Genomic DNA, 20,883 nt, shown 5'->3' on the forward strand with positions numbered 1-20,883 from the left:
CTGGGGGGTGGCAGATGGCTCTTCTTTCTCAGATTCACTGTGTGCATAAACAGCTGTTTCATTTAACCATCAATCAAAATCAATATGTCGTCATTTATTGATTTCTTGTCTGATTGATGGCCACATGTACTGTATAGGCAACGACATGGAGGACATAGTATATGAATCAGGGTTGTGTTTCTATAAATTTCTACTAAAATTACTTTGAAATTATTAAGTGAGACTATGTACTGTATGTGTTGTCCAGATATGGTTTATTTATGTATTTTTTAATCTTTGTGGTCATCTGCACAGTCAGATCTATAGCCTACATAGTTGCCAAGTCACTAAGTTACAAACTCTGAGAGTCAGAAAAGAGACAGAGCACTAGCCTCTACTTATTGGCATGCTTGCTGGCTAAATCAATTTGTACACAAAATCTGTCAGCATTCATAATTTTCTTAATTTACGATTTTGAAAAAGGGTAATTGAACTCCCATCAAAACATCATGCATTCATACAATTTTTGTTTTCACATTAGGCTACACTGCATTACCTGCCCATAGAGCATGTTAAACTCATTTTGACTGTTTCATATTACAAGTTTTTAACGAAAATGATGATATCTACAGAGTACTGACCAAATTGACAGCTGATGGAGGTATACTGGTCAGGTCAGTGAATTTGTTGCTGCTGTCACTTTAACGCTTTCCTAACCAATGACAGTGAACTAGCCCCACACTGTGGACCAATCAGAGGGCGCCATGAAATACCTCACAAGATCAGTCTGACTTCCGCATCACAAGTGAATGAACTGCTTCAACGATCCTTCTTCTCTCCCTGTAAAAGTAAAGTTTTATAAACGTGGCTACTCTCTTGACCTATCAGAAGAGGTAGGCCTAACAATAACACGCTCGATATGCATTTTGTTAAAATGCATATCATTAGTGTAGCCTAGGTTTCTGTAGCTTAACTGAGCAGCGGCAACAGTAATCCATGGATATTAGTTATTGTAAACTTCACATGCAATAGTCTGTAGCCTACTGTTGCCTTATGACATTTGATACTACGTTGACACTACAACAGATGCAAAATTTCATCATAATTTGTAACCGAAATGAAATAACACCACTCCTGTGAAACGCTTAAAAAAAGTATTTTTTTTCTATTGGGCAGCGTTCATTATTTAGTAGACTATTAACCGTTAGATCTGGTGTCGGCGTGCAGAGTTCAGTTTACCCTAAATGAGCATGGTAGACTTTGTTCAAGTCATTTGTTCAAGTCGATACATTTGTAACATGGAAGACAGGCTCAGGTGCTGAATTTGCTTCCAATCCACACAATCTAGGTGAGTTTTATGTGATAGGCCTAATTCTGTCAATGTTGTGTGTGTGTATCGATACGCCCGCTACAGCTATGACATACAGGCCTACAGTGGAAGAGCTGATCGATTGTATTCTGTCTTTGTATGTGTAGCCTATTCCGTTGTGGTGCTTATGGATCCCACTTTGTGTCTTCTGCAGGGGAAATCAATATGTCGTCAGTCCTCTGTCAGAGAGGAACACAGCATGAACACAATATCCTGGAGACTTCTCTTTCTGTCAACATAGGCAGCAGCATCCCTTCATGCATAGGAGCACACTCTGTGAAGAAGCAAACATGTGTGCCTGGTGAATATTCAGAAAATGGCCAGATTTAGACGTAAATCCTGTTTGGCATTACTGGCATTGGCATCATTTATTTTCGTAATCATAGTCATTTTGAAATCCTCAACTGAAAAGGCCTTAGACCTGCCAGATGCATTAGGTCCGGAGCGGTTTCCTCACGCCAACAGACAGGAAAAACCTGTAAAACAGTTACAAACTGACAGTCCAGCCCCTGATGCAGACACTAAAGAGGTAAACATGAACCAGGAGGCCCAGCTGGAGAAGTACCCTCCGCCCAATTATAATGTTCACGCCTTCTACTACACCTGGTACGGCAATCCGCAGTTTGACGGGAAGTACCTCCACTGGGACCACCCGCTGCTTCCACACTGGGACCCCAAGGTGGCAGCTGCGTTCCCCACGGGGCGGCACTCGCCTCCTGATGACATCGGGGCCAACTTTTACCCCGGCCTGGGGGCATATAGCTCTCGGGACCCCTCCGTCATTGATGCCCACATGCGCCAGATGCGGATGGCAGCCATTGGTGAGATTTTGATTGATTTGATTTATAGGATCAATGGGTAGCTGTCATTTGGGGGTGTAAAAAGAGGTTTCTGTGCATCACCGCAATGCAAGCATGCATCTTTGAAGGAAATGTACAAAAGATGTTTCCCAATATTGTTTCCCAACATTCCTGTATGGTCCTGCCCTGTACTTGATTTTAGGTGTTTGCATACAAACACACACAGGGCAAGATAAATGTACTGCATACAAAAGCAAAACAAAGACTGAAGCATAGCAGGCCAACTATAAACATAAAATGCACAGGAATATTGGTAAACACTGTACTTTATTTTCTGTGTGCCAGGTGATGTGTGATGCATAACCTTGAGAGAAACTGCAAGTTAGGGGCATATTGTATCAGCCATGATATTAGGATGTTCAATTATGGCAAAAATCATCAAGATTATTTTGGTCAGTGTTGGCGTTGTGATTATTTTCAATTACCAACACGGTTACTTCATGATTTTGAACTCCATTTCCATCATCCATTTTCTAAACTTATTATTATGACCGCCGCGCAGCGAAGCGGCGGTCATATAAGTTTAGTCAGATTTTTTTTTTTTTTCTTTTTCGCATGTCCAAATTTCCGTCAAGGATTCCCGGGACACTGAAAGACCGGGGTAGACGAAACTTGGTGGGCATGTAACCCCATATGGATAGCATGGAACAATCGTTTTTCGTTTTGATCTGTAGCCCCCCTGCTGGACTGCACCCCCCGAAAGGAGGGTAGGGCAGACAAAGTTTTCTGTGAATATCTCGACCCATTCCATAACCACTCATTTCATGTATAGCGCCACCTAGTTAAACACAAAAAAGTGAAAATGAGGTGTTGTAATCGCAGGTATCTGTGACCTAACATAGTCAAAACTGCACAAAATTGGAAGTGTAGGATCATTATGACACCCTCTGAGTGCACGCCAAGTTTCGTGGAATTCCGTTCATGGGGGGCCACACAATAAATTAATTTATGTTACTATACACCAACTGGCCTGTAGGTGGCCGGAGACAGTTTTCTGTGAATATCTCGAGAACCATAGGGCCTAGGAGGTCCACCTTTTTTTTGTATGTTGGTGTTAAGGGGGCATGTCAACCCATCCCATTACCACTTATTTCATGTATAGCGCCACCTAGTTAAAAATTAAAAAGCAAAAATGTAGATGTTTTCATCACAATATCTCTGGCAGACATGGTCAAAACTGCACGAAATTGAAAGTGTAGGATCATTATGACACCCTCCGAATGCATGCCAAGTTTTGTGAACTTTCGTTCATGGGGGGCCTTACAATAAAATAATTTATGTGTACATTTAGTGACCGTACACCAACAAGGATTCCCGGGACACTGAAAGACCGGGGTACACGAAACTTGGTGGGCATGTAACCCCACATGGATAGCATGGAACCATCGTTTTTCGTTTTGATCTGTAGCCCCCCCGCTGTACTGGACCCCCGAAAGGAGGGTAGGGCAGACACAGTTTTCTGTGAATATCTTGAGAACCGTAGGGCCTAGGATGACCAATTTTTTCCGTATGTTTGCCTCCAGGGGTCATGTCAACCCATTCCATGTGCACACATGTGCATAAACAGATACACAGTAATCATACGTCTGACACATACTCACACAGTAGACATATGTACAGTACACATGCATGCACATGCACAAACACACATATGCAGGCAAACACACAAGCACGCACACACACACACACACACACACACACACACACACACACACACACACATAAACATAAACGTGTACACGCACACATGCACACCATTCAAGAATTCTCAGAATTATGAACAGGCAAGATGGGGGTGGGGTTGTATAAAATGAATTTTACATGTGAAATCTATGAACTAATCATGTTTTGGTACTTGTTGTCTAGCAGATACCAGTGAGAATTGAGTGTGGATAATGCAATTTAGTGAGACCGTTAGAATCATATAGGCCTTTCAGCGTGATTTATTTTTGTGGAAAAAATGTGCTGGACTGGGCGGCGGTCATATTTTGTACTGCTCTGCGGTACATCTAGTTAACAGTTGATTCAGTTGATTTTAAATATATTTCAACTGAAAAAATAAAAACTGTCACAACAGTTACCACTGTAAAGTAGAGCCCTACCGATACATTGGTGCACTGATATTATTGGCCAATATTAGCTATTTGCGATCTATCGGTATCTGCGTTTATAACGGCCGATAATAATTTTTTAAATTAAAGGAACCGTATGTAAGAAACATATTTCAATTAATCATAAAATGGCCCTGATATGTCACTAGACATTAAGAAATCATGTTCATTTGAAATACTTATATCACTGACAACAGTAGTCCGGCCAGGATATTGTCATTTAAAAAGTGAAGTTGCAGCCCTCAACTGATGTTGATGTTGTGTTTTGTCATGTCATGTTGTGTTTTGGCCTGATGCGCCACCCTCCACCCTATATACTAATCACAAAGTCAGTAGTTTTTCGGCATCCGGGTTGGCAACCTTGAGTCAGGGGGAGGGGGAGGGGCTAATGCCCTAGTTTGCCTAGGGGGACCATTCGTCTGGATTTCAAGCCCTCTGTCTGGGCCTAGGTAGAGTGTCTTCCTTTTTGGGCGTTTGTCCGCCTTTTTGACAAGTGCTCCACAGCAAACAATGCTTGTGAGTAGCGATGATACAAATGCTCCACAGCAAGTGAGGCTTAGGGCTGATTCAGACTGCCTGCGTGGTGTGTCTGTTGCGTGTCAGTTGCGTGACGGCTGCGTGGCGTTTTCTACTCTGTCTTTGCACACCAGAAACGTATCTCACACTGCACTGCGGCGGCCTCTCTGCCTATTAAAACATCTCTTCACTTTTTTTATTCACTGTTTTGAATGGAAACGCTTCCAACACGCTTCCGTGTCGTGTGAAAAATAGGCGTCGGTCCTATTTCTAGCATGCACACGTTTTTGGCGCGGCTCCAGCAGCTCAATAATATAATATTGTTGGGGGGGGGGGGGGGGCTCTCTGGGGGCCCCCTGTCAGTGGTGGACCCTGAGAATCATCCTATCCCCCCCCACCCACCCACCCAGTGCTCGTCAGTGCGCACCAGACTGCACCAGACTGTGATTGACAGTCAGATCTCACACAGCCCTGCTCTGATTGGACCAGAAGAACCGGGAGCTGTGGATTTTTGCGAAACAAATCACATGCTCTAGGTGGAGGTAGAAATGTGGGGGGGAGGGGGTTTTCTAAAACCGGCTGATTTATGTTGTTCTGTCGGAGCATAGTGTCGGTTTCAGTGAATATGATCAAAAAAATCTTGCCAAATGCAGCTTTAACAGGTAAAAGGTTGCACACTGCCTATGTGACACGCATTTCTAATCCGCGGCTCGAGACACAAACTTCAAACGTGTGCCAGTTAGAAATAGAGGAGGCCTCTCATTTTGGCCAATTTCTCCTCACTTTTCCGAGTCTGGTTGGTGGTCACCCTATTTCTGCTACTTTATAGGACACTTGGAGCCCTCATTTCCCCTTTTAAACACAAATTATGACCATCAACTGGCCATTCCAATGTATTTCTGCACAGAACCACTCGTATTGTGGAAAAAATAGGCATCCCTTCTATTCTCTATAGCTGGCTCGTGGTTGCAGCGTGGTTCGGCCCTTCTGTTCTCTAGCTGGCTCGTGGTTGCAGCGTGGTTCGGTTCGTGCCTGAGACGCGGATATGGTGGAGGCAGCGTGGCTGCTGTAACCTGTTAACATGGGCTCCGAGAGGAAAATGCCCAACAGAACTACTAAGCCATTGTGCAGTTGGTATATCATGCAGAAAACGTGAGAGTACGCAATTGAATATGTGCAACAACAAACTCATACAGCGATATCAGACACATACAAGCCTTAATTCATTGCAGGCGTGGTGAAGCAGCTGTGTTACCGCCTGACTATCAGTTGGCCTGGGTCCGACTTCCAAACCCGCTGTTGCGAGTTCATGACGCTAAATAAATACCAGTCAACTTTAACTGAAGCGAACATTGAATGGACCGCTAGAGGACCTGAGGAGGGAGTGAAAAAAAGGCCATGGGACTAAAATCATGCTCTACAGTACGTCCAGTAAGACCTCACCAGGAGGCTCTGTGCAGGACCTGTTCCAGAGTCTGTCCAGAGTTCCGTCTGCCTGGAACCTGGGCCTGGGCCGAGTCAAGATCAGTTCTTCAGTCTCATAGCAGTTCAAGGAATTCTGATAGCAAATATTTGGTACTGTGGTACTTTGTTACATTTGATAAAAGGCCGTCATGTGATGCTTACATTCAGACGCTTTTTATCTTTTGTCAGCTGTATTGCAAATAGAGTTTATTTTATCTTGGGGTGGTGTTGGCACTTGCAGGGGTAAGAGATATTTCTGTGCGGAATCAGGTTTACTGTTGTGAGGTTAGTGAAAAACCACTGCACTCTCCCTAAACCATATCACCATGAAAACTTCGGCCTGTGCCTTTGAGTAATGCACTGACCCGTCCACTGCTTGAGTGGAGCTGCTGGGCGGACTGTGGGTTTGTAAGGCCAAATTCTTTAGAACACCGTCTCTGGTAAGGCCTTTCTTTACTGAAACAACAGCAGAGGCTGTGCTTTCAAACGTCACGTTCAATTGAAGTATAACAAAGTAAAATATGAATGTGTATGTTTTTTGGGCTTTTTATGCCTTTAATTAGACAGGATAGTGGAGCTTGACAGGAAGTGAGTGGGAGAGAGAGTCGGGATGGGATCCGGAAAGGACCATGGGGCGGGAATCGAACCCGGGTCGCCGGCGTACGGTGCAGGTGCCCCAGCCAGTCGCTAAAAATTAAACAGGTTTTCTAATATGATATTATTCTCTCTCTCTCTCTCTCTCTCTCTCTCTCTCTCTCTCTCTCTCTCTCTCTCTCTCTCTCTCTGTATGTATCTATCAGGAGTGCTGGCCATCTCTTGGTATCCACCTGGTTTGAAGGATGACAACGGTGACATCACGGATGGCATCGTGCCCCTGGTGTTAGATACGGCTCACAAATACCAGATTAAGGTAGAGTCCGTAAGGTTCTCATTATCACCATGCCATCACAGAGAAGATGCTATCAGACAAACTATTGCTGACATGTTAGTGTGACATGTCTAACTTGTGACTATATTGGCTTAAACGTACAACATGTAGTTTTCATTGCCATATAATATAAATTAAGATGCACAGAATTGACACACAAACTCCTTTTATGAACTCTTATTTAACTCTCAGAACTGTACTATAATAGGTTTCTAGGAATGTTTTCCATTCATCCCCCCCCCCCCCAGTTTATTCAAGTAGTATGCTTTTACTTGTGACCGAAATCATAGCAACAAACATAGCTTAAAAAAAAATAAAAAAAACATATTGCTCTTTTAGACTTCATCCTGTTGAATTAATCTTAATGCCTTGTGTCTTGCAAAGGTGACTTTTCATATTGAACCCTTTAAAGGACGTGATGAGAGGGCTATGTTTGAGAGTGTGAAATACATTGTGGAAAAGTGAGTATTATATGGTATGACTCTAAGAGTAGGCTAGATTACGACCCAAGGGTCAACAATGAATATCTTTCTTTCGCTATATACTCTTTTGATCCCGTGAGGGAAATCTGGTCTCTGCATTTATCCCAATCCGTGAATCACACTCAGCACACAGTGAACACACAGTGAGGTGAAGCACACATTAACTCGGAGCAGTGAGCTGCCTGCTACAGCGGCGCTCAGGGAGCAGTGAGGGGTCAGGTGCCTTGCTCAAGGGCACTTCAGCCGTGGATGTGGGCATGGGAGAGCAGTGAGGGGTTAGGTGCCTTGCTCAAGGGCACTTCAGCCGTGGATGTGGGCATGGGAGAGCAGTGAGGGGTTAGGTGCCTTGCTCAAGGGCACTTCAGCCGTGGATGTGGGCATGGGAGAGCAGTGAGGGGTTAGGTGCCTTGCTCAAGGGCACTTCAGCCGTGGATGTGGACATGGGAGAGCAGTGCTCAACCACTTCCCCCGCCCACATTTTTCCTACTGGTCGAGGATCGAACCGGCAACCCTTCGGTTACAAGCCCGAAGCCATAACCAGTAGGCCACGGCTGCCCCAGATTTATGGAAAATCTATACACTAGAAATAGAGGTCAACTGCTTCAGTAAATAAAGGTCAACTGCTTCAGTAAATAAAGAAGATTTGTGTGTGTGTGTGTGTGTGTGTGTGACGATCTGAACCTGGTTTGACTTTGTCGATAGTTGAAATTGTCACATGGATTTAAAGACTAAACAACTTGTTTTGTCAGATCAGTAGTCAGTATCAATACACATTTTAGTGTTATGGTAGCCTGGCCATCGAGCTGAAGTACGTAGGAAGGCAAGGCCAGGCTAGTGTTATGGTTTAAGGTTCAACTACACACATAAAAATGTCTTTGGATGAATCTTTAAACATTATATAAATTAAGGATTCCCTGGTGTTGCCTTTTAGAATTGTTCTGACCTTCACAATAGAGACTGAGGAATATTACAAAAACCTCCACTATTGATGAAGGGTTCTTTACAGAGCCGTTTTGGTTACCAGTTAAATAAATACACCTCTTGTTATTTATTGTGGGCAGCCGTGGCCCACTGGTTAGCACTCTGGACTTGTAACCCGACCAGTGGGCCACGGCTGAAGTGCCCTTGAGCAAGGCACCTAACCCCTCACTGCTCCCCGAGCACCGCTGTGGTTGCAGGCAGCTCACTGCGCCGGGATTAGTGTGTGCTTCACCTCACTGTGTGCTGTGTTTCACTAATTCACGGATTGGGTTAAATGCAGAGACCAAATTTCCCTCACGGGATCAAAAGAGTATATATACTTATACTTATACTTCCTAGGGTTAGGATTCATGGCGAGAGTCTTGGGAATCATTTAGACCATGTTATTTTATAAATCAAAATTTCTGTGGCATTTAACATAGCTGTGATCATCACAGGCTGATAGAGGCATATTACTCTTGCAATTGTTAATGTTCTTGTTATGGCCTTTATTTCCAGATATGGAGAGCACCCAGCTTTCTTCAGGTATAAAACAAAGACCGGGAGGACCTTGCCTTTGTATTACGTTTATGACTCTTATCTGCTGAGTCCGGACAACTGGGCCCTTTTTTTAAAGCCCAATGCGAAGAACAGTATCAGGAATACTCCTTATGATGGAATCTTCCTGGGTCTCATGGTGGAGGAGAAACATAAGAGGTCCATCTTGTCGTCCGGCTTTGATGGCATGTACACTTACTTCGCCACCAACGGCTTCACCTACGGCTCCACCTATCGCAACTGGAGGTCCATCAAGGCCTACTGCAATGCCAACGACCTGATCTTTATACCCAGCGTCGGCCCAGGTTACATCGACACCAGCATCCGGCCATGGAACTCGCAGAACACACGGAACCGCGTTAAGGGCAGGTACTACGAGACTGCCCTCGGTGCTGCAGTGGACGCGGGTTCCCGGGTCGTCTCCATAACCTCCTTCAATGAGTGGCACGAGGGCACACAGATAGAGATGGCAGTGCCCAAGTCAGGGGGCACTGCCTACCTGGACTACTTACCACATAAGCCAGGCATCTACTTACAAATAACTCGAAAGTGGGCAGATAAATTCAGTGGTGAATGAAAGGTTGATTTGACAACCAGATGTGAAACTGTGAATGTGTTTTTAAAGGTAAAGATTAAACTGTGAATTAGAGTTTTCATGATAGCAGCAAGCTGTCATGTGATCTCTCCTTTTGTTGAGCCAAATGGCTTGATATACAGTATGGTTCACTTTTTGAAAGTAAAATGTACACTATAATGATGGTTGGGGATATGGATGTCCCGTGAAAGAATACCCAGTGAGCTCCTCATCTTTCTGACTTCTTGACTTATCTTAATTCAAAAAAGATGCTCAATGCTTTTTAAAAATGTCCAATAAATAAGGTGATCTTTAATTGTTTTTCATGAGTCATTTATGGTGTTATGTTCATTCATGTTTTCTATGTAAATCACTTCATAGGGTCATATTTCACTTCAGTATTGAGTGTGAAGAACGTTATCCACACACAATTTAGTGATTAGTCAATGAGCATGTGGGGCTCATTAATTGCCTTTTAAAGGTGAATCAAATGCGTTTCATGGTAACCAAACAGGTGATGAAGAGAGCAACGTGTTTACCATGATATATCCGCAAGGCTACACGGCAAAACACAGAAAACACTGATCCCTACCTATATGATGTCCCATATTCCCTAACCTACCTACGGCGAAGCCTGCGTTCCGTGCAGCCGCATTGACGGTAAACACAAGAAAGGTAACCGGCGCATGAGCAGCAGCCAGGGGAACATTATTCCACATCGCATCACAAACCGTTCATGGCGTCTTCGCAAGAGATGCACTGCTTTTCAAAGCGATGATTTTATAAAAGCCTGAATTTTCACAATGGTGTTTGCTCTTTAAATTCACGTACAGGAGAAATCGCGAAGTCTTTTGTTGTTTCCAGAGAAAGACTATGGGTTCGGGCGCCTCCGATCCCTGGCTAATCTCACCAAATATTGTCACAATTGAAAATATTTCACTGGAACCGAGGCACATGCGGCATTTGGAATACCTCTACAGGACGACCTCGACCAAAAACACAACCAGATATGGAGTGATTTCATGAACGCCAACCGCGGAGATGGTGAGTGCAGTGTTTTTTCTTTCTCATCCGCGGTAGGTGGTTTCAACAAACAACAACAAAATATGTTTAAACACGAATGAGAAAAAGGCTACATGAAGACCCTGGGATCATTCTCGGGCTATGACATCCACTCTTTGTTTGAGTCAATTGTGGGCATGATAAACAGGATGTCTTGGGTTAGGCTATCACAACGTGGCATTTGGCTGCTTGGGCTGTGCGCCTTTATTTTTATGCACCGATTTAAAAAAAAAAAAAAAGAAGCTAAATGTGTCCGGTGTGTGTGAGAGTGCGCACGGTAGCTTTGCGAGACCTAAGTGCTCAAAAAGCCTCTCTTTGCATAAAATGCATAACTGGCACGTAAGCTGTCATCGTCAGTGCATGCATGGGCGCAGTGTGTATGTGCACGCACTATCAGTAGGCTACATACACCGTCGCATAGTGACATTCATCACCGGGCTTCAGCATCATCTTCTACAATGACCTTCAGTTAGCGCCGCTGGAGATCACCTTGCTCACCTTGGACAGTGGCCCTCAGCACATTATATTACATAGGGCCGTATGTAAAGCAGCCATAGCCTAGTCACGTTAGAGCGAAGGGTTAACTGGCATGCCTTTTTTTTCTCTCAAACGCACGTGAACGTTCGAGCACTGCCGCTCCGTCGGCGTGTCCTAAATACATCACATTTGATTTAAAACAAGTCATCACTAAAAAATGAATCGGGGGAACGCGGCTCTCGTTGCGCTTCCCTCTGTTCGTTGGTATTTCTGAAAACCTGTGCCGTTTTCTGCAGCCGGGACTGCCTGACTTTTTGTAATGTATTTGTTCACGTTAAAATCACGTTACCTGTAGCCTAAGCCACGGATTTGCACAAATGGACCGAGGACGTTGTGAATGTTTGGATGACAATCTGTCCAAATCACTCGCACCAAATGTAAGGACTGTACGCTGATGTGCGCCTCTACAAGCACAGTAGTCGAGACTTGTTTCCCACATAGGCTTTGAAATTGATGTGTGTAGCCTATACATTTCACACTGATTTATGTATTGAACACTGAATTAAATGTGCACAGAATATGTCACAGGTTCCATGTGGTATTTGTGGGCGAATTAATCTGAGGTACATGGATTTGGTTAACACACACAGTGAGAGAGATAGAGATCACCCTGGTACATTTACTGGATGGGCATATCAGACAGTGGTCACTGTAGTCAACTCTAATGAATAGAAATTGACTGTCTGCCTTAGCACAGTGACATCCTGCTTCACTTTCCTTACCATCAGTCATACACGCAGTGTCCTCCTCTAATAATCATATGTGCAGTTGTTTACACACACACATTGTGGGGCAGGGTGCACAAACAGTATAAGCAGACGTACTAGTGCCACTATTTTAAACGATTTCACTGCTAAAATATGCACAGCTCATCAGTCCAGTCCAGTGCTTGCTGAAAGTGCTTTCCTGGTGGCAAAGAGGATTACCATGAAATGCATTGATGAGCCTTTAAAACATGCCCATCACTGGTCAGTGCTGGCATTAATGCCCACTGAAATTTTGCAAAAGATCCTCTTGAACAGTAGCGCACTGCTATCCACTACACTATCAGTGGTGACGAAGAACTGTAGAGGTCCGTGTTTCTGATTTGAATATACATACAGTACAGCAAAGCAGTGGACTGGCCCCTGGGGAGGATAAAACAAGGAGCCTGTATTTATTATTTATTATTGTTGTTTTCGCGCTGATATGACCTTTGCTGTAATGTTACCAGCTAGGGAGCATTGTGAGTTGCTTACAGAGCTTGCCTCGCCTTAAGATGGCAGTGTTTGCACACACACAGACACACACACACACACACACACACCTCCTGAGTGACCCATAGCGTCATGACATGGTTTATAGGTGTGACTCAAATACACCCCATCCTAGCACAGGCCTGTTGTATAAGATGCTTGTTTAATTTCTCACAGCTGTAGAATGAATATGCTTATTCACCTTAGAAAGCTTATTAATCAATTTCCCAATGGTCCTAACGTAATGCCACTTCAATCACACCTCAGTCAGGGAGATTGTGATGAAATAAAAGCTGCCTTAAGTTTATACTATGATTATACAATTTAAACATGTTTATTGGTAGTGCACCATTGTTTGGATTTTGATGTCTGTTCAAGATATGTTCTTTTGCATTTTAATCTCCCTGTTTGAATTAACAGTAAGAAGAACTGTGACGTTTTGGGATCCACACAACTGGCACAAGATATCACAGAAGCAGAGATTAGAAACAGCTGACGTTTTTTTCTGTGTGGACATCAGCATATCACCAGGTATCCCGCCTAATGATATGACTCATCTAATGAACGTGATGCAGATAGCAACCCTCAAACACAAGAAACTAATGGCATGAATCACTGCAGTATGGTTTCATGTGTCATCAGCGACCAGGTGGAACACAGATGGCAATGTCTACATTGTGTTTTGCTCCCTTTAGTTTCTGTATCACCATCTTGCCCTAGTTAAAGAGTTTTCTGTGTCTTTCATACTATTTATATCTGTTATGGTCCATTACATCTCATGGACTGATCTTCATAGAAAGCACCTTGCAATCCCAGCAGAGGTTTGGTATAAATATAGTTGTCGTTATTGTTGTTGATGATGATTTGTTGCTTTGTTGTATTTTTTGTCTTCATCAGAGTATGCCATCTGCACCCATCCTCAGAGTTCTAAGACCCCTCTTGCTCGGAACCTTTCTGCTAGGATGTTTCGTGACGTTGTTTTTAATGTACCTCAAACCCTCCACGAGTTGGCTGTCCGGTCCCGTCGAATCGGAGACGTCCACGATACGCGCGAAGGGTCTTCTGTCCAACCGCAGCCAGCAGAATCAGACCACCATCCTGGTGTGGCTCTGGCCCTTCGGCCAGACGTACGACCTCAGCGTCTGCAGCTCCCTGTTCAACATCGAGGGCTGCCACGTGACGGCGGACAGGAACCTGTACAACAAGTCCGACGGCGTGGTCATCCACCACAGGGATATTTCCAGCGACTTGTCCAACTTGCCGCCTCTCTACCGCCCGGCGTTGCAGAAGTGGGTGTGGATGAACCTGGAGTCTCCTTCCCACTCCTCCCAGTTGCCTGGCATCGAGAATCTGTTTAATCTGACTCTGAACTACCGCCAAGATGCCGACATCGAAGTGCCTTACGGGACCATCGTCGCCAACCAGGGAGACGAGGAGTTTGTGCCGCCTAGCAAGACCAAGCTGGTGTGCTGGATTGTGAGCAACTGGAACCCAGACCATGTCAGAGTCAAGTACTACAATGACTTGTACAAACACATTGAGGTTCATGCTTATGGACAGGCTTTTGGAGAATACTTGTCCGACCAAGATTACTTCCCAACTATTGCCAGCTGTAAGTTTTATCTCTCGTTTGAGAACTCCATCCACAAGGACTACATCACAGAGAAGCTCTACAACCCTCTCTCTGTGGGAACGGTTCCTGTGGTGCTGGGTCCGGCCCGGGAGAACTACCAGAACTTCCTCCAAGGAGACGCTTTCATTCACGTGGACGACTTCTCGTCGCCCAAAGAGCTGGCCGAGTTCCTTCTGCTCCTGGACAAGAACGAGGAGATGTATCTGAGGTACTTTGACTGGCGCAAGCACTTCAAGGTGAAGAAGGCGTACTTCTGGGCCGAACACACGTGCCTCGCATGTGACTACATACGAAGGCACAACGAGTACAAGACTTTCAACAACCTGGACAAATGGTACTGGGGTTGATTCAGGGCTGGACAAATGGTACTGGGGTTGATTCAGGGCTGGACAAATGGTACTGGGGTTGATTCAGGGCTATCTTTCTTTGTGGCCAAGGTGAAGGTGTCTTACTGGGGTGAAGAACTCAACCATTATTTATTATACACTTCTAAGGGTAGATCCATGGGTTTTTTTTGTGCAATGGCTCAGAGTGATGCATTTTTATACTTAATATGGCACTGTAATGTTTTCCTTTTCTGGTTAAAATGTGAATATGGGATCCATATGCGGAGAAGTCCCGTTGTAAAAAAAATTGATGTGATTCTGTCGAGATTAAAAAGAAATATGAATAATTGTTATGAGAACAATATTTATACAATATATTAATTATTTATTTTACTTTGACATTGTACCATAAAATGTTTATTGATATTAGTGATGCTGTCATCTATGCAGTGTTTACACAATTTCAATGGTGAACATAGTGCATCTACTGTAAAATATGTGTGTACAGTAACTATTTTTTGAGAATTATTTTCCATATTTTTGTATGGATGTACTTGCACAGACTGCTCCCTGGTAGACTCCCTTGGTCATGTGAGAATGATAGTCTATTTTTGAACACTGACTCCACTGTCTACTGTAGATGAAGAGATTTGTTTCATGTGACAGATACACAATGACTAATTATCGGTATCTTTTTAATTAGGCAATATACTACATCTTGTGTCCGGTGCAGCTTAGAAATCGATGATAAATACAATTATTGTATTTTTTTTCTGAAAGAAACCGTGGATGATGAAATGAGAGCACAAATTTAGCACTATGTGTACATGAGGAGGCCTTTCTGGGTAGACAGGAGTATATTTTGAAGGGTTTTCAGAGTAACATCCATGAAGGCCCCCTGGTGTGTAGGGAGGAAGTGTGTTAATGTGTATATGTGTATGAATGAATTGCACACTGGTTAATCCACCAGTGTGATATCTAGTAGGATAGTGGACTCTGCTATGGGCTTAATTGGTAGAAGCTTTGATATGAGGCCCCTTCAACTCTGTTTTTCTGTACATAGATGTCCACTAACCTGTGGCTGATGATGTACACATGATGCGACTTTGATTGTGGGACATTGGTGGTGGACGGTTTGATTCCTATAACGCAACTCTCTCTATATAAGCTCACACAATCCAATGTGAAAGATTGTTGTTGTTTTTTTTGTTTTGTTTTTGTTTATGAAGTCCAACCAGCTCTGAGCAGGAAGTAATACAGACAAAAAGCACACACAAGAATCAAAAATCTCCACAGCAGAATGTTTGTGTCCATCAATGCTTGTGTATATTGTCAGATTATGTTTACATAGTATACATACTTAATCCATATCAAATACTTGGGACACATTGGTGTAAATGGTCTTGTCCAGGCCAAATGTGTGCTGTATGCCTGTAACACCAGTTGTTTGCTTACTCATGTTGCATTACTGAAGGTAAAGACAGGTGGTCTTATTCTGTAGTGCTTTTAAGAAGTATTCACCCCCTTGGAAATTTTCAACATTATCATGGTCGATTTATTTTGAGATTTCTTTTACTTTTTAGGCCCTAATTTGAATGATGGGCAAAGTCCTAAGACTAAGTACAACTCATTTAAAAACTCTAAACCAATTCTATTTGCTAGTTTAACACCATGGGCAAAACCTTAAAGGCAAGCATTGATGACTCCGCCCACTGCTCATACTGTACGTGTCACATGATGACACATGATTCCTACATGAGAACTCTGCTTTTTGAGACTTCGGACTTTGGCTCACCATTTAAATTAGGACCCATTATGTCGAAGTTAAAAATGAATCTTTGCAAAGTTATCTAAATGAATCCAAAATATCAAACACAGTAATAAATGAATCCTGGTTCAATATGGTAGAAGGATGAAGGGGTAAAAACTTTTTAGGCCGATGGCTACTTTTTATAGGCACTGCGGATCTCAGTCCTGCGCCTTTAGCTTTTAATAGTTGTGGAGGCCAGATGGAGCTGGACAGGATGTGTAATACCTCTGTGGTAAAATATTGATGCTCCATTCAAGATAATCCTACTCTTTGGATAAATATCTATCCATGCCGACCATTTGAAAATGTTTTGCATTGTTACGGTCAAGGGGACCATCTGTTTTGAGTAGGGGATAACACAGTTTTGCCACAGTTTGTCAGAACTTACTCGTTATGTAACCATAATCTGTATATAACCTTCAACGTCTGGCACAAACTTGAGATTTTGTGTTATTTACACAGTCAAACAAAAACGAAAAAAAAAGCTCACATACAGAATATTGTATCCGTGAGTTAAGAAAAACAAAAACATAAGCTCTGTGTCTGTTTTAAGTGTATATCTACAGTACTTGACGGTTATGAACACCTCTTGTAAATATCTGTGTTGTTCAAGTTTCTATCAGACATGTGTCTGGGTTCCTGGGCGGCAGCTTACACTGGGCCACAACTGAGCCGGAACAGGGCCAGATCTGTCCCACGACCGGCTGACCGTCGGGGAGGGGTGGGAGATGAAACTGTGAAAATGAGCTCATTGTAACCTAGACGAATAAGACTGGTGCTATGAAGTAGAAATCCGCAGAGGATTATGGTGAACATGGCAGTGTGTGTGTGTGTGTGGGGGGGACAATGCTTTCAGTGTAACTGAGGAGACGTTTACTGTCACATGAGGCAGTTTGGAAGAGGAGAAGAATACAGAGGCTTTTTGGATTAGCGCTAATCCCTTTCCATGCTATCAAATTGCCTTCATCTTCCTGACTTTCTGCAGATATAGCAGTCTCATTCATCCTTACATTGTGACTTGGACCTGCTCTGCTTAGGGGTGTATCTGGCTTTCTTTGCTTCACAATTTGTCATCACACAGCATTCTCAGAAAGAAAGTGTGTGTGTGTGTGAGAGAGAGAGAGAGAGAGTGATGGGGAGAGAGAGAGAGAGAGCAAAAGATTGAGAGTGTGTGAGAAAGAGAGTGCCTGTTATATCATATTGTATAGGACAAGCTTTATGTGTGAAACAGGTTTCTTGTTGGCTGGGGCTAGTCTAGACCAGGTCTGGCCCATCTCTCTTTTCCTCTCTGCCGTGCACAACTCATTTTCTTTTCTTTACCTCCTCTTGGGTCCCCTTTAAGCTGGTCCTCGGATGAGTAGCGTGATAGTAATCTGGACGTGCCTCTGATTCTGTCTGCCGTTGTGGTCTCATACACGTTGGCCGAGTACCCACATGCTGGCTGGGAATGACATATGTCCTCTATGCATCATGAAGCAGGAACAGCCCCTGTGGACTGGACAGAGCCCCTGGCGTTCGACCTACACTGGCTGTTTAGCAAACTGGTCATAGCAAAAATGTCTGCCAAAACGTAACTTGCCAAATGTTTTGCTGTAGATGTCTGTAGGCGTCAGAAAAATAAAGATGAATTGAAAAAGTGATTTCAGTCTATTTGTGTTTGTGTCTTTTTGTCTCTTTGCATCTCCCTGTGGAGAGAGGCTTGAGTTGGTTTTACTGAGAACAGAGCAGTTACACATGTTGCCATTTTATGTTGAGAAATGGCAACAGTACCAGGTGGCGGTAACACATATCAACTGGCAGCATACGGTATTTAATATCTCTACTGTAAAACAATACTTTTGCTGGATCTGAAGAAAGATTTTCATGGCCACTTTGGTTGAATAGGCATGGCAGCCTCTACACTGAATCTCTAATTTCCATGGCAACCTCTACACTGAATCCCTAATTTCCATCAATGCTTGTTTATATTGTCAGATTATGTTTACAGAGTATACATACTTAATCCATATCAAATACTTGGGACACATTGGTGTAAATGGTCTTTTTTTATGTAAACTTTTCCCCTAGACACGTAACATGCTGCACTAACCATTTGTCCTCTCAGCAAACCCCTGAAGCACAAGACACAGATAAAAATAGCCCCCCAAACATGTTATAATATGACTGGGGAGCCCAAAGGGATGGCGCTCCAGTGTCCTCGGCCCGGCGGTCCAGCTGCTGCTGCTTACCTCATGGTCTCCCTGATACTCTGGCCTTTGGTAGTGATCCCCCTGAACCAGGGCAGTTTACTCAGCCTAATCCACAACCTTAACTGAGCGCCAGCTCCAACAGCTGCCCAGTGCTCAGTGGCCGGACACACGGCCTTTCAAACACACCCTGTCTCTTCATTTCAACAATACTCATCATTTTCACTTAATACACCTCAATGCATATGTAGATATATATTTGCAAATACTGTATGTGTGAGTTATGTACAACTATAAGGCATGTTTCACGTGACATTTTTTCACATATCATATCCAGTTCTCACTGTTCTTCATTCAACATCATTTTATTTTTTAAATAAAAAACAGATTCATTTTAAATATTTGTACAGTGAGCACCAGTGATTTGCAAGTGGAATACTCATATCAGGTGTCTCAAAGAAACTTTGGATCACCAGTTGACGTTTCATCCACTCACAGTTTAACGTAGTTGGCTTTTAGGAGTACATTCACACCCAGATTTCACTCAGGGGAGAGGGGAAACACACTTCAAATCAGCAATTCAAGAATGTGTAAGTCTATTTGTGTATGTGTGTGTGTCTGTGAGTGTGAGTGTGTGAGAGGATAAAAGTTGTACTGGATCATGATGCAGCCCCCCCCCCCCCCCCCCCCCCCACACACACACACAAGATTCTCTCCGACATCCCTTGAGGGACTATCCAGTTCCAGCAGGGCACTCTTGTGATAGCTCGGGCCCCCGGAGAGTTGATCAGCTGGCCCTTGAGACGCTCCACAGAGGGGCGTCTCGTCACCCGCGTCCACCTGAGCTCATCCCCGACCTCGCCAATTATCCTGTCATCACCATGCCAAACAGCCCCCCAGCCCCCGCAATCCCACCGCAGCCCAGCCCAGCCCTCGTATGGATGCTTTGTGTCGCCAACGGTTACAGCATCCTTCCGTACCACACGGTTGTCATCGCCTGCACAACTCAGGTGAGGTGTTTTGGAGGTGCACTGATAAAATCACCATTGACATCGTCATCCAAATCACCATCTTTCCCGAGAGGTTTAGTGCTGCTGATAAGGCGAGGGAGATACGCAGCTCCTGCAGAGGCACAGCCATAAAAAGGAAATGTGTCAAACTTTATCCGATTTTCAAAAGAGATCAGATTACAAAGATAAACAGTCAACACAGACAGCACACATGCATAGAAACACACACACACATACACAAAGCCCATACATGTACACTCATGCACACACACACACACACACACACACACACACACACAGAAACAACATCCCAAAAGCAACAAACAATGATACCCGCTGTATATCGGCTTTAGTTTCCAACATACTCTCTGGTGCCTAGCAACCTGGAGAGTGTTAATGTCTGTCTCCAGCAGGGTCCGGCTATTACGGCTGCATACTAAGAGTTGCACATGAGACAGCCTCCTTTGTTTGCGTGTGCATGCTGTGACGGCTGCATACTAAGAGTTACACATGAGACAGGATCCTTTGTTTGCGTGTGCATGCTGTGACGGCTGCATACTAAGAGTTACACATGAGACAGGATCCTTTGTTTGCGTGTGCACGCTCGCCCGTGTTGACACCTGTTCTGAGATCTACAAACACACATCGCTGTTCAGTAGGTGTCTTTGGCATGAACTGCCATGTATAACACCTTCCGATGTTGGAGTTAATAAATATGGCACAGACTAATGTCTACAGAAGCTGTTATGTTTTAGAAAGCATATCATGAAAAGCTGGCATTAACAAGCTGGCACGAATCATGAAGCATTTATTCATATATATTCTGATTTGGGGAAAATAACTATCTGTTTGTTGTGAATAAATGTAGATTTGTCTGCAGAGACAAATTAAAGATTAAATTTGTCTGCAGAGACAAATACTAGACATAAACTGAATCTAACCACAAAACAACAAAATACAACAACAAAATGTCTTCTCTGGATGAACAAGCTCATGAGGATGTAAATAAGGATATAATAGGTAAAATAACAAATAACTACAGTAAATCCCTCATGTGATTCTCATGGCATTGTAGAGACATTCAGTCAGTCCATTTATCCTGAGCAATGTACTAGCATGAAGGCATGCAGTCTGTGAGTCTTTGAGAAACCACTGGGGGACATTATGCCTGGGTCTTGGCTTGCCCATCATAACGCTCTGCCAACCGAGATACATTCCTGCAGAACAATGGCTGCAGGAGGATCGGACAAACAACCACGCAGTTTGTAGCGAATGTGTGTGTG

At 43.7% G+C, this 20,883-nt stretch overlaps 2 protein-coding genes across 5 annotated transcripts; both read left to right on the forward strand.

Moving 5' to 3' along the window:
* Positions 1-764: 764 nt before the first annotated feature.
* Positions 765-10,122, forward strand: manea (mannosidase, endo-alpha). Of its 2 annotated transcripts, none has more exons than XM_042105955.1 (5): positions 765-872; positions 1,503-2,169; positions 7,100-7,209; positions 7,612-7,688; positions 9,189-10,122. In XM_042105955.1, the coding sequence occupies exons 2-5, from the start codon at positions 1,665-1,667 to the stop codon at positions 9,802-9,804; spliced, it is 1,308 nt and encodes a 435-aa protein (XP_041961889.1). In that variant the 5' UTR covers positions 765-872; positions 1,503-1,664; the 3' UTR covers positions 9,805-10,122. The 2 variants fall into 2 exon arrangements, with proteins under 2 accessions (XP_041961889.1, XP_041961880.1); XM_042105946.1 differs by having other exon boundaries at positions 777-1,327.
* Positions 10,123-10,351: 229 nt separating this feature from the next.
* fut9a (fucosyltransferase 9a) lies at positions 10,352-18,024 on the forward strand. 3 transcript variants are annotated; one of them, XM_042105980.1, is made up of 4 exons: positions 10,352-10,845; positions 13,056-13,166; positions 13,533-14,602; positions 14,634-18,024. In XM_042105980.1, exons 3-4 carry the CDS (start codon positions 13,536-13,538, stop codon positions 14,644-14,646), a joined length of 1,080 nt encoding a protein of 359 aa, XP_041961914.1. In that variant the 5' UTR covers positions 10,352-10,845; positions 13,056-13,166; positions 13,533-13,535; the 3' UTR covers positions 14,647-18,024. The 3 variants fall into 3 exon arrangements, with proteins under 3 accessions (XP_041961914.1, XP_041961899.1, XP_041961906.1); XM_042105972.1 differs by having other exon boundaries at positions 10,357-10,476; positions 10,635-10,845; positions 13,533-18,024; XM_042105965.1 differs by having other exon boundaries at positions 10,354-10,845; positions 13,533-18,024.
* Positions 18,025-20,883: the final 2,859 nt, after the last annotated feature.

Source organism: Alosa sapidissima, chromosome 1 (assembly GCF_018492685.1).
Source record: "Alosa sapidissima isolate fAloSap1 chromosome 1, fAloSap1.pri, whole genome shotgun sequence".
NCBI classification, from domain to species: domain Eukaryota; kingdom Metazoa; phylum Chordata; class Actinopteri; order Clupeiformes; family Clupeidae; genus Alosa; species Alosa sapidissima.